The following is a 14514-nucleotide window of genomic DNA, read 5'->3' on the forward strand; positions in this document are numbered from 1 at the left end:
CTAAAATTTTCAGTGGCAAATATTTATAGAATAATAAAATTGAATATTATGCTCTTCATATTTAAGTATTTTCTTTAAAAGATGAGGGTTAATTAAGCAGAAATTTTAAGTATTATACATTAAACCCTTAATGAAACAAATTAAAAGTAGTGAGTCAGTATATTAAGATCCTGCTTATATATTACAGGCTTAATAATATTTGCTTAGTGAGATAATACCAGCGATAATTTTTCTTTGTATTAAATACGCTGCGATATCACATCATTGAAAACTTTCAGAAAAAATGTTGTAGTGCATTTAAATAATACTGGGCGTGGCGTATAGTGACTAACAAAACCCGAATATGTATAATACCATGTGGTAGTTAAAGAAATCTATCGTTAAGGTGTGCACGTATACCTTCGTTCAGTTTTCACCTAAGATGACGTCACATAGGTAAACGAAACACGGTAAACATAATCAAATATGGCGCCGACAAGACAACAACAGATTGAATTAGTTTTGTTATTAGTGATAGTGTTTGTTAGTGATATTATTTTGGGACAATATGATCAATACGAATATGGACAATATCAGCCCAATCAATATAATACATATGGAGAACAACTACCATACAATATTCCTAATCCTGGTGAAAAAGACTATCGAACTTTTATTTATAAAGGCCGTAGGTATGGTCAACAGAACAATTATTACTATGGGATACCAGGGGACTCAAGAATTCGAGGTCAAGACGAGAGATTTTCTTATGACAGAGTAAGTGCATTTATAAAATGAACGAAATAAAACAGACTTTGTTTATACATAAAACAGTTACATGTGTTAATGCATTTAAACAGCAAAAGTTCCGTTATTGTTTGTAACCGCTTTTGTGTTGAAATCACTTTCTAAGCGACGACAAGCACGTGTCAAAGCAAGCGGTTTGATTTAATTTAATTTTTCATTTATGAGAGTTAATTAATTTCGGGAATTTTAGCAGGGGAATTCAGAACCGATTCTGCCTGGAATTCTTGGTGGTTGGAGGGAGGATTTACAAGGAAAACAACGTGAACAAACTAAAGAATTACCCAGGGATGTTTTTGTGAAAACTACTCATGGCGATGTACAGGGATTTCAGGTTTATCTTTTTGATAACCCAGATCCTGACTCACTCTATCGACCAGGATCCGAATTTATTGAGAGACAAATGGGCGTTACTAGTGTATTTCTGGGAATACCATATGCACAACCACCTGTCAATGAAGGGAGATTTAAAGTAGGATTTATTTTCTTTCAATTTATTTAAATTTTTTTATAGTACCGATAGCGCCATCTATGAGATGTGCATAGTAATTAATCGGTGTTAAATTAGTATACTAATAAATTCATTATGAATTTGAGTTATACTCGCAGACTCCACACAGAATGACCACTCTGTAGGTATAAATGAGAAATACCACAGAGAAATAACTTTGAAAAAATGTTTTGAAGTTTTGATAAAAATAAGATATAATGGATTTGTTTCTTTACATTGTATATTTAAGCTAAATTTTTGTTTAGCCACCAAGACTTCATAGAGGTTGGCAAATAGTACAGGCAGTTGATTATGGCCCTGCTTGTCCACAACCTGCGAGATATACTGGTGTAACTACTGGTGTACGCGATATGGATGAAGATTGTCTCTATTTAAATATTTTTGCACCAAATATAGTAAGTTCTTGTATGACAATGGGTATATTTTGTTAAAAGCGTTCCTTTATAGAATGACGGAGTAGCAGAAAAATATCCCGTTATGGTTTACATTCACGGAGGTGACTTCATGCATGGAGCATCAAATTCATTTCCTGGACATATTATGGCGACTTTTTATAAAGTTGTGGTAGTGACGTTTAACTACCGCCTTGGAGCTTTAGGATTTCTTTCCACTGGAGATATAAATTCTCCTGGAAATTATGGCATACTTGACCAGTGTATGGCTTTGCAATGGGTATACGATAATGCTGATAAATTTAATGGTGATCGAGACAGCATAACATTATTTGGACCTGGAGCAGGTGCAGCGTCAGCTGGATTATTAATGGTAGCTCCTCAAACCAGAAACATTGTTACAAAAGTTATTGCACAAGTAAATTAACTAATATTGATATTAAATATGGAAAACATTAAAATATTTTTTAGAGTGGTTCAGCTGTCGCTGATTGGGCTATGATATTCGATAGATATAGAGCTCAAAATACCAGTCGAGTATTTGGACAACAAATAGGTTGTAGCATTGAATCATCATGGAGATTAATAAACTGTCTAAGAAACTCAAGAAGCGCGTTTGAGATAGGAAATGCCGAGTTTCCACCAGATGTTGGATTGTTCCCTTGGGCACCAGTAATAGAAATGAATATTTCCATGCCTTTCTATGAAGGATGGTATGAAAAAGATTGGCACTTCATTGATGAAAGTGTCGAAAACTTAATTAAAAAACGCATGTTTAACAGTGGACTGAGATACATGACGAGCTTGACATTACAGGAAGCTGCATCATTTATTAGTAAGATTTTCAATTTTTTTTATTGATATCAAAAATATTTAAATTATACTATGATAATAATACACAAGAAGCTTATACTATAAGCGTACTTGAAACTAATTGTTTATCACATTATTAAGAGTTAAATATGTAGAGTTTCATACTTAACATTGAATATCACTAGGAATATTTAGTAATGTCTTTTATAACAGTAGCAAAATTAATAAAAGTTCTAATAATATAAGTTTAATACTCTGGCAAGAGTTAATTTTTAAAGAAGGTATATTCCTTTTTAGCTTCAAACAGAAGTTTATCTCCTACATATGAGATAGATCAAACATTTTTTGATCAAAAAGTCTGGGAATTGGTGCTGCGATATAATTACACCTTGAACGTCAATGGAACATTTGATGCTATTAAATATATGTACACATATTGGCCTGATCCTAAGAATGTCACCATGATTAGGGAGAAATACATACAACTTCTTTCTGATTTCCTTTATACCGCGCCAAATGACAAAATGATAAAGTTACTAGTGGAACAGAATGTTCCTGTATATATGTATGTACTAAACACTACCGTAGAATCTTTTAAGTTACCAGATTGGCGTAAAGTACCTCATAACATTGAGCATTTCCTTCTATGTGGTGCCCCTTTCCTAGATGTAGAGATGCTACCCGCCAACGAGCGTTTTACCAGAAATCAGTGGTCCAACAACGATAGAAACATGAGTCATTTTTTCATGAAAGCTTACACTGACTTTGCTAGATATGGCAACCCAACATATACTCAGATATTGGGGTTGCATTTTGAAGAAAGTAGAAATGCTGAATTGAAATATTTAAATTTGAATACAACTTATAATTCATCAATTATGTGGAACTTTAGGCAAACAGAGTCGGCTTTTTGGACAATGTATATACCACAAGTAGTAGGGCACTTGGTCCCAACATACCCCCCTACCACTGAAGTAAGTTTATCCATAAAGTTATTTGAAGTAATTGAATTTAAAAGTAGTTTTTTAATAGTTTTGGTGGGAACCAAGAGCACCTTTACAAATAGCATTTTGGAGTATGTCAGCTGTATGTTTGTTACTTATAGTATTGCTAGTCCTCTGTTGTATGTTATGGAGAAATGCAAAGAGGTAAGAAAGGTAAAGGAACCTTTTGAGATCTTATCATCGATAAAGGGTAATATAACATTTATAAAGACATGAATTAATTTTGAATTGTTAATTTGTTTGATAAAAAAATTGTGTACATTTTATTACCTTCCGCTCATTTTAAATTTCCAATTTTTCACTTTCAAACTTGTTTAATCAATTTTATTTGCATTTCAATAAAATAAATAATGGACAATGGCATGAATGTAGAAGTGTCCAAATAATTCAGTCTTTATAATTTAAACAAATATGTTAAGCAAACATAAACATTATTTTACGATGATGTAAAAGGACAAAAGCTTCCTAAATTGTAGTAAAAATAACACAAAAACTAATTTTGTTAATGAAGTAATTTTATAGATCATCTGAAGGATATTACAGTCAGTATTCTAAACCTCCAGACACTGAAAATGAAGAAGTAGTTGAGAACACAAGAATGACTGATGATTTTGTTGAAAAATACATACTTCCGTCACGTACCAATAGTGCATCATCATTTCAAACAGTATCACTGAAAGAATTACGACAATTTGTATCCCCTAGTCCGAATGGTGAGCAACAAAACAATCCAAGAAGGGGAACTCCAATGCTTGAACAACGCAATCAGGCAAAATCACAAACGAATATTCTACAGGGTGTTCCGCAAACCGACGTTTGAATGGTGGTTTTTGCTAATATAGATAATAAATTTAATATTAATGTTTTGTGTATGTTTTGGTGCCAAAATAATTTATCTTCAGCTATTTAGTAGTATTTCCGAGCCATTGTTTGCTGATAACAAACTATACAATATATTTTTATTTTAGCCTACCTGTTATACAGGGTATCCAAAGAAACATGTGCATACTTGTAAATATATGTATATACACAATATATTGTTGTAGAATATAGAACAATATATTGATAGAATGAGGGGGTACCCTTTTCTTTGGACCACCATTTTGTTTAATATTTTTATATTATTGTTAAATAAAGATCACTTTTATATTGATATAAAATATATGTTTTTAGTTTATTACAGTTGCTTTATTACCAATGAATACGTTCTAACACTATTAACTACATTCTACTATTAACTACTATTCAATCTGAATATTGTGGAGAGAAATAAAAATTGAATAATGTTACTGACTGATAATGATACTGACTAATATTACCTGGAAATTTTATTTTGTTTTATCTTTGGAGCATAATTTTATAAGTAATTAAATTTATTGCTCCACTTCTTTCTACCAGATATATTTTTCTTTCTGTATCATTCATGTCTATTAGATGTTTACTATGTTCTATGTCTCTTGACTAATATTTGTTACTTATTGCTTTTGTGGACTTGCAACTTCAATTATATAGTTTACTCTTTAGTATTCTTTACTACTATTCTGTTCCATTCAGTACTCTTCATATATATTACTAACTACAAATAATACAAACTGTGTCGATATTGACAAAGTTTTAACAGCATTTGATTGCTATGATAATACATGCAAGTACAAATATTGTGGTTTTTGAATTTAACTGTTTGTTTCATTTAATTTAACTTTACAGTAATCGCATTTACCTTTAAGTACTGTTAATTTGATGTATTAGGAATTTTTTAGCGTTAAGTACAATACCAAATAATACATTTGCAGTGTCTATGTATCCGCACGATATGAGTGATGCCAGACAAGCCAGAAATTAAGAACAATAGTATAGTAATAATTACATTAGAGTTATTATTACCTAATGAATAATTATATTTTATATATAGTTCGTTTAAAAAAAATTCTGTTGACATGTGTTAAGTGAGGAACAGTTAACAAATGACGAGTAATCAAATAGCAAAAGACATTAAAGCTATTGCCGAAGAGTTAGTTGCCATTAATAATTTATGATAGTGGTGCCTATGAAAAGGTATACGGAAATAAAGATTGATTGTAAACGAGTACCACAATAAAAGGTACTGAATATTTTGCAATAAGAACTTCATAAATCAGATTGTTTATATCTTCCTAAAAGAGGCAACTAACCATAAAATGTGTTTATTACTTGTTAGGGTTGATATTATGGCTAACTTAGAATACTATAGATATTTATATTTACCTAAAAAAACACATTAACCTTACTTTATGGCGAAAAAAGTACTGCGAGATATAAATTATTAGAAAATAGAACACAAATGCAGTATATTTATTGAAATGTTTGCAATTGTGTAGAAAGTATAATTTCACAATTTGAGTAACATTAATGTAAAATCTTAATTTCATACTCTTTAAAAACAAATTAAGATTCGTAACAGCTTTGTACAAATTTAAATGATTATTGTTGATTTTCTGATGGAGTATGAAATATTGCTTTGATTTTGGCGAATCACGTTTATGGACTGGTGATTAAACGGTCTAATAATAAATAATAACACCTTTACGACAACCACAAATAAGGAAAATTGAAGTGGTAGTACCAGGACCTGGACTTGCCCCTTTCTTTGCCATTACGAAACTGCGCGCTTCTTAATACTATTCAGTAGTATCTCGCAGTTTAATGCGCGCGGTACCGTTGGTAGTTCTAAGGCAGACCCGCTCAGTCAGATTTTCCGCGCGTTATATTTAATTGTTAGTGAAATTGTGTTTTAAATTCTGGTATTTTTTGTGCCAAAAATTTATTCAATTTGGAATAATGATCACTTTATACAGAACAATTAAAGGCAGTACGAAAGGAAGAAAGAAGAGGGAAAAAAAAGGGTGAGTAATGAATATATTATAAGGCCCAAACAAGCAAAAATTTGGACTATATACACGATTATCTATAAAATATATTATTAAAATATATATTAATGAAATAATTTTTGAAACCGCATTTAATTTATTTGTATTCAGGTTTTAATTTTCTAGAAAAAATCTGGATAAATTGAATTAAATGAATAACTCGAATGTAAAATTCTTATATTAAACTTTAAATAATAATTAACTTTTGATAACTTTATTTTTTGAATTTCATAACTATCATAAATCTTTGTATAAAAATATAATGTAAGGTGTGTTGACATTTCTCCTATTTATTGTTCGTAAAAATCTAATTGAATAAATGTCACTTCCTATTGCACACATTCCATAAATTCCAACATTAAATGAAGGTTATTTGATTACCACTTTCGAAAAACCCTGTATATGCTTTATTGCACGAACCAAAACGGAATTAAGAATTTCATACAAACGCTATAATAATTGATTTAACGGCAATTAATTGGTACTATTACCGAAAACTCGCAATTTGCTAATGTTTTGAATATTAAGCAAGAAAAATATATTGTTTTTAATTAAACAGAAACTATAACAATGTATTGCACTGATAATCAAGCTCGTCAAGCATAAACATCAATCTACTTACAAAACCAGGTATTGCTTTTAATAACGCTGAGATAGGAAAGAAAAAATGGCCGAAGGTCGTCCACTATATTTTTCTTAGAGTAATAGACAATACGAAAATAATACAAAATTAAAAAAAAGAATCATGTGTGGTATACTAGAAATCAAGATTATGTCTGCAATAAGAAAAAAAATCATTATTTATTAGGTAAAATATTGTATATAACAACAACATGTTTGATTGTTTAGTTGATAATTTGGCATGCGTAATAAAACGTAAACGTGTATGTATAAATAATATCTCTAAATGTATAAGTAAACGTGCATACCTATTATAATTATCAGTACAGTTATCTTTTAATGGGGCATAAAATGTTTGTCTTAATATAGAGCAGAAAACTACAATAAAAAGGAGATATAAAGTTAAAAGCGAGAAAAAAAAAACAGCGGCCAATGTTGCATTCTGTCTGCTGCAATGTCTTGATGCTACACGCATAAAAAGATGCAGCAGGGGAACCGTCAGTCACAACAGAATATTTTTTTTATCTAGAATCTCGAAATGTGAAAAAGCTCCATTGGGTCATACGATAAAATGGCCGGTAAAAAGAACGAAGACGAAGAGACGATATTACACTGTCAATCCGTTTACTCGCAAGGGATATTAAAATACTGACATTTAAATGTGAAGGTAGCGCAATATAAAATATCGTAGTCATTTTTTTCAGCAAACAAGCGTTTGACTCGAGATTGTTGCTAAATGCAAAAGGAACAAATAACAAAAAAAGTCACGTTTTCACTCCATTGTTGGCATAAACAGGTTGTAGTTCTGATCATTTCTACAGCGAGATATCCTTTGTTAAATAAGACCCATCAATAATAATTTATATGTTTTAAATTTGATAAAATACTATTTAGAAAAAGACATTTTTCATCATTAGGCATTTAATAAATTAATATCACTGATCTAATCTGGTCCCTAATTAAAAATCATTACTTTTTTCTTGCTACTATATAATATTTTATTATTATCGTTTTTTTCAAAGATGCACTCTTAACATTAAATGACAAAATATCGGTTTCAGCAAAAAGTTAAAGTCGCTGAAAAAGTATTTAAGAAACACATTTCATCTTTTCATTTGTATGTGGTGATATCATAAAATTAACTGCATATAATACAGTTATTGGTTTGTTATTCCGTTGGGTTAGTAACTGTCCTAAATAAAAACAATAAATTCCTCGCCATTACCATCACGAAATTTTCTTTAAACAATTAAACCAGAAAATTAATGCTTATTTTCTAATATTCCGCACTGTTTCTATCAAACTTTCTTTCCTAGTACTAACATACATTTTTACACTCCGTGCTATAATTTCACATACATTACAATAATGTTTCAACCGTGTCAACTGTCCATTTTTAAAAACTTAATAACCACAAAATAGTGCATAAATAATCCTTTAGTTTGACAAAATATTTTAAAAATGTTTAGCAGTTTCAATTAGTTTGAGACAGTGTATGTCATGTGAAAAATCGCTTTGTCCTATTTCTATTTGTATATCGATTTTTGTTCTTTCAATTCTTGGTTTAAACATCAGTTTGCAGTCAATAGTGACTTCCCATGATACTTCAGTTGACTTCAAGCTTCTAATACCTATATTAAACGTCTTGTTTTTTTGTATTTTTATTGCTTCTCTCGATTATATATACGTCAATCTGTAAGTTATGTAACAATAGTATATTGTTTCTTAATAGTATCTTATAGTGTTAAAAAGGAAAAATGCACCTTCCAGCACATGACATTTTATTCAATATGCCTGTTTTGTAATTCGATCTTTTCCGAACTAAAAAAAATATGCTGCTTACATTTCAGCAAATTATTAATAGAAGTAGTAGAAAAAAAACATATAGTTGAAAGTAAGATCTAAACGGAGTTTTAACACCAATACAGCTGCATAAGTGTCCGATTTGTTATTATAAATATCTTAATAAATGTATTATAACTTACCAGTGGCATTTTTAAAATTGAATTATTGACCACTGAATCGAAAATATTCAATTTCAAATAGATTCTCATATACATACATTAAAACTTTCTAAGGTTCCCTTATAGAAATCTCGCGGAGTATTTGCATGAAGATAGAAATCAAGAAACAATTTTATTCTAGGTGAACAGTGATGCCAAAAAAAAGCAAACGTTAAGAAAGAGAGACGCCTTTTATGTAAATGAAGCAAAAAGACACCGAAAACCAAATAAAAACTTAAAGGCGAAACTCCAACTGACAATTGATCTTGTGATCGATTTTTAAATGGTGAAAAAGTACGATGCACTTTGTAAAAAGTGTATTCACCTCAACGACCTGCAAACTCCTACACAATGCGTCTTTTTTGACAGAGTGTGTGTTCAAAATCATCGAAAGCTTTTGACTTGAAGTATTATTCTGTACAGGGTGCAAAGAAGATGAGAATATTTATAGGGTTGTCATCGAAGTACCTTCGACTGAGTAACATTAACGAAATAAAACTTTAATCAACATTGTTTGATTTAAAATGAAAATTGAAAGTTGTTTTCAAATGGAAATGTAAAATGCAACAATATGTTTTATTTGATTAAGAACTCTGAGCTATTCCGTTACCTAACATCTATTAGCATAACTATTTATGCATGAGAATATTTGCAAATGACCAGGTATATAGTGAAGTTTCTTTTTTGAATGATTAACATAATGCTTAAATTGCGTTACGTAAAACGATATAAACCTCAGAACAATTATCTATCAAGATTGGCTTAAAGTTCCAAGCTGCATGTTTATTTTTTCTTTTATATTACGTAGTTTCGTAATGTATCGATCGAAATTCTCAGCTGTTGATATTTGTTGATTTAATGAACATTGCACTGAAAAGTGGTAACTACGCAGTAAATATTAGAGAGAAAATTAAAAATGTCATATTCGTGATGTAATTTCATCAAATATTCAGGAAAATAACATCAGTAATTATAATTTAGTAATTTACCAGTTTCACTTTCCAAAGATATCGGTTTCATTTTATACAAATAATTTAATATATAATTCGTATAAAAATATCGAAAATTGTTAAATGATGCCTAAGAAAATGATTTATTAATGTATACGAATGGACATGATGCCAATTTAAATCTCTTGTCTAAGTAGACTCAAAACGCTTTTCTTGAAGTGATTAGCCTGTAGTCGGTGGCACTTATGCCAAACACTTGTACAACATTGAGTTTTCTCGGAAACCGTCGGGCGGCTACAGTTTTCATTCCCAAAATATCAGTTATAATGTAATACATATATATGTCCAATATGTCCGCTTCTTGAGATAACCCTTTAACACTTATGATTTTATCGATCGTTTGAAGACGGTGAAGGTCGGCCTGAACAAGCCAATCATCAACAACATCTTTGCCTTTAAATATTTTTTATCATTTATATACCAGAATTTTTAGCATGCACCGTTCACCGTTAACATGAAATTTAAGACAAACTTTTTGTTAGAAATTGTTTGTCATTGTACAAATAAATGATAAACTGCAGAGACTTTTTTACATACATAATATATCGTAATATTAGACACATTTTATATATAATTTATCGTAACCATTACAATATATTATATGCTGTATCCCATAAAACAGTGAACTCACGTTATCTAATTTTATGGCGTTAAAACGTTGCAATGTTGCTGCATTTAATTTTTATTTTTAGCTTATTTTGGCTTAGCTATATAACAATATTCTAATTTAAATAAAATAAGGAAACAAAAATAATATTATGAAATATAATTTATTATAAGGTTATAGTACATATAATCGATATATCGTCGACTTAAATTATATATAGGACTTAATTACAGTTAATTTTACACAAACAAAGTTTTAGGTTAGAGTTGTTCTGTTATATTTACAATAAACTCTTTTCTAAACGACCTATGGTATTCCCTGAAGGCCTAATCCACCTAATTAACAATTGTATATCCAAGTAATGTATTTTACTTTAATTTTTTAATTAATTTTTGCATATTTGCCTTCTTATATTTAGTTCTTGATTCCTTCTTTAATTTTTTCCCATGTCTAGTCATTTTGATGTCACCGTATTTCTCTTTAGTTTCTTCAGTTCTCTTGCATTCTCTCTAATTCATTTGTCATATTTGCAAAACAGTACCTCTCTCCTCATACATTTTAACCAAATACTCAGGTATATTCTGAACAATTACACACATATCTATGAACATAAATCTTTCACACTACAATACGATTTTCTACAATTTTCCTATATTAATGATATACTCACCTTTAGTTTTTGTTTGTTTTGTGTTTCCACTCTCATCATCCTGTCTTTGTAATTGTCAGCATTGAATCATAATTCTACACTTCTCTAATTCGTCACTATCACTTTCTGAGCCACTATTCAAGTAAATAAGTAAGCTGTTAATTTCCAATCTAACACTAGTTCACAATTCCTCCATTTTAGCACTTTTCTCTTCTGCGTGTCCGATGGAGTTCATTCAAACCGAAGTGTGTTATTGTAGACAATATTTATTGCCTAATTTCTATTTATTGTCTGCATGTCTAATATAGTAATTCTTTGCCTCATTCCATAATAATTCAATTTGATTCAATGTGTAGTGATAGGAAGGAAGATGTAACAGTCTGTGGCCATATTGTTTAGCCATCTGAATTACAGTGTATCTCTTTTCAAGCCTATTTCTAAAAAAGTAAACTAAACATAAAATGCAATCAAACATTTCATTTGTGTTCAAAATTTATGTTATGCAAATCATCTTAATTGCAGAATATACCGATCCACTTGTTGGGATCTTTTCCGCTATGGTATGGCGCATTGTCTATAACAATAACTGGCAGTTTCTCTTAGTTCTTTAACAGTTGATTTTCATGTTTGTTGTCTTTACATTATATTTATTATATCTTGCAAAGGGTGGCCTAAAGTTGAAGTCTCTATGTCTACACACAAATTGAAATATCAAATCTTCCTTGATTTTATTGTATGCTTTTAAAAATGATGCCTGGAAGTTCTGTTGAACAGTTGTGTTTGGAATAATTTGATTACTATCTTATTATGTTTATATCGAAAAAAAACTACTCACTGTATTTATATATTTCATAAATGCTCATTGATTGCTCACCTGCTTCGTATGTAGACGTTTTCTTTTCGGTAAATTTAACTTTATATTGTTTGAATTTTTTTGAGAGATTTCTGTCACAGCGTCTATACTAATATTTAGCAAGTTAATACTTAATAGTATCAATACTTATCTCTAATACATTTTATTGGTAAGAAGGGGCCCCTATTACCTCGTTCCTGGTCGAAGTTATTGACTGTTCACTGTGATGACGTGGTTCACTGGTATTTTGATAGACTTCATGTTATTGCACCCAAGAGTGTTTTGGATATGGCTAATTTAGTGTAAACGGTGGATTCAGTAATAAAAAACAGTGGTAATTATCAATAAGACACTTTTTTTAAAAGTAATAAATACGTTTAGTTTAAATGCACAGTGCAAGAAAAAAGTATAAACTTTGTTCATAGAGTTTTTTATTTCAAGCTTTGTTTTTATTGCTCTTATTATATATTAAGTGAAGCGGGTAACCAACTACGAGAAAAACTTTATCCAAAAGTAAGTATTGATCAAGTTTTTTTCAATATTCGTTTAATAATAACTCAAATGACAATGCACATTCTCATATAACTACATTTTTTTATAACCATCGCGCTTGTGGCTACTGATGCCTGCTTTTTTGTTTCGAAAATAAATTGATTAATACGAAATCTTTTTCTATATATATATATATATATATATATATATATATATTGAGACGCTTGTTTACAAATTCCATACATGCTCTCTATTATGAAGATCTCTAAATGAAGATCACTCACAGATAATTAGACCTTATAATGTTAACATACGATAACCAATCAACTTTTCAGTTATTGGAATTAATTCACCTACGATATTGTACTGTTGTAATCAGCAGTGATCTAAGCGAATTACGTCTAAGACTGCTCGTCCTTTTTTGACAGAATCGTTGTTAAATACAGGAAAGTAATTAAAGATGGTGTTCAGTAACAATTAACGAACGATTACAGTTCCTTCGTCATTTTAATATTATAAACTTAAAATAAAGAGAAGTAAAGAGAATTTAATAGGAATTGTATTCAATATGTTATATAGTTACTATACAAGTATTGAAATAATTTCATTACACGTTAGTGTTAGTGTCGTTTCTAGTAAAGTACTCTGTTCATATGAAACCATGCATACTGAATACTAATTAAAAATAGTTTTAAAATCGATTCGAATTCTTTTATATTAATAAGGCTACTGACAATACTATATAACTTTCTATATCGTCATTTTTAGGTCACATTTTTAATGTTAGTTTGACTATTATTATTTACTATTTAATACTTCCGTTGAGAGAACATTGATTTATTATATAAAAACGGGATGAAGCAGTCGTAGAATGACAAATTCTGTTATTATATCATAGTGCTAGTCCAGATAAAACTATGATGTTAATGAATAGACTACCTCAAATGATAAACAATTTGTTTTATCTACCCCACTTTCTTTTTATCTCAAAGTATATAAATGATTCACGATTTCAGCATGAAACGATGTACTGGAAATTTCTTTTACTGAGTCAAATAATTAGGATGATTTATCAGGATTGTTGTTGTCATGACGTGATATCCTGCGTATGTTGCCGTAACACTAAAGTATCATTGATATCATCATTGATATATACTCTTAAATTCTTTGAATATTTAAAAGATACTATTGAATGATTAATGTCATTGTGTCATATTTTTGATGTTCAAGCAAATATTTCAAAAATAAGAATATAATTTTATTTGAAAATTATGACGATCTCGTCGAAAATGAGTCATATTTTAAAAATTATTTGTTGAAAAAAGATAATTTTTTATTTATTAACGAGTTTTCCTTCGAAGGAGTTGTTAAAAAGGAACTTGGAAATGTTTATCGACACGCCCTGTAAACAAATAAAACGGTATATGCCCAACGGAGTGATATTTAAGTTAATTTTTCTGATGATTGGCAAAACGAAGTGTTATCATCTGTGATATTTAATATGTGTCTTTGCATAGCACACCCAACAAAAGAATGTAATGAACATCGCATTGGGCATTTCGAACCTTGAAACACTGTAAATTTCGTTTAGTCATTTGTTGCATAAAACAGTAAAATACCTTTGATTGCGTATATGATGATAGATGCATTCCTTCGAACGCTCTCATATAGATGACGCCTTTTTACTACGGTATCTCTAATAGATCGATTTATGGTTTCATAACGTGGACAATACATTATTCGACCGCTCTACTAAATAGGTTTTTCGATTTTAATTAACTTTGAAATTAATTTTTAAATAAAGCATGGAATATTCGAGCTTTGTTTATTTGCTAATTGCTTACTGAACGTATGTAAAAAATCTATGATG

The 14514-nt window shown here is 29.9% G+C and overlaps 2 protein-coding genes across 3 annotated transcripts in view; both read left to right on the forward strand.

Annotated features, from left to right (window-relative positions):
• Nucleotides 1-204: 204 nt before the first annotated feature.
• Nucleotides 205-4680, forward strand: Gli (carboxyl ester lipase-like protein Gli). Its single transcript, XM_076405434.1, has 8 exons — nucleotides 205-756; nucleotides 977-1255; nucleotides 1540-1689; nucleotides 1742-2104; nucleotides 2158-2521; nucleotides 2797-3473; nucleotides 3532-3647; nucleotides 4026-4680. The coding sequence occupies exons 1-8, from the start codon at nucleotides 466-468 to the stop codon at nucleotides 4321-4323; spliced, it is 2538 nt and encodes an 845-aa protein (XP_076261549.1). The 5' UTR covers nucleotides 205-465; the 3' UTR covers nucleotides 4324-4680.
• Nucleotides 4681-6162: 1482 nt separating this feature from the next.
• exp (expansion) overlaps nucleotides 6163-14514 on the forward strand; it is a 62067-nt gene continuing 53715 nt past the window's right edge. For both annotated transcript variants that reach the window (XM_076405436.1, XM_076405435.1), the window contains exon 1: nucleotides 6163-6385. In XM_076405436.1, coding sequence (XP_076261551.1) covers nucleotides 6321-6385 — 65 coding nt within the window. In that variant the 5' untranslated portion in view covers nucleotides 6163-6320. The remainder of the gene's footprint in view (nucleotides 6386-14514) is intronic.

The sequence above is a fragment of the Rhynchophorus ferrugineus genome, unplaced genomic scaffold (assembly GCF_030347505.1).
Source record: "Rhynchophorus ferrugineus isolate W39M unplaced genomic scaffold, kcgeb_rfMv2 rfM5, whole genome shotgun sequence".
Lineage (NCBI taxonomy): Eukaryota > Metazoa > Arthropoda > Insecta > Coleoptera > Curculionidae > Rhynchophorus > Rhynchophorus ferrugineus.

Coding starts and splice junctions, on each gene's coding strand:
- Gli (XM_076405434.1), top strand. CDS start 466: ATGGCGCCGACAAGACAACAACAGATTGAATTAGTTTTGTTATTAGTG. Junction 2,522..2,796: donor GGAAGCTGCATCATTTATTA/GTAAGATTTTCA, acceptor ATTCCTTTTTAG/CTTCAAACAGAAGTTTATCT. Junction 3,648..4,025: donor TTATGGAGAAATGCAAAGAG/GTAAGAAAGGTA, acceptor GTAATTTTATAG/ATCATCTGAAGGATATTACA.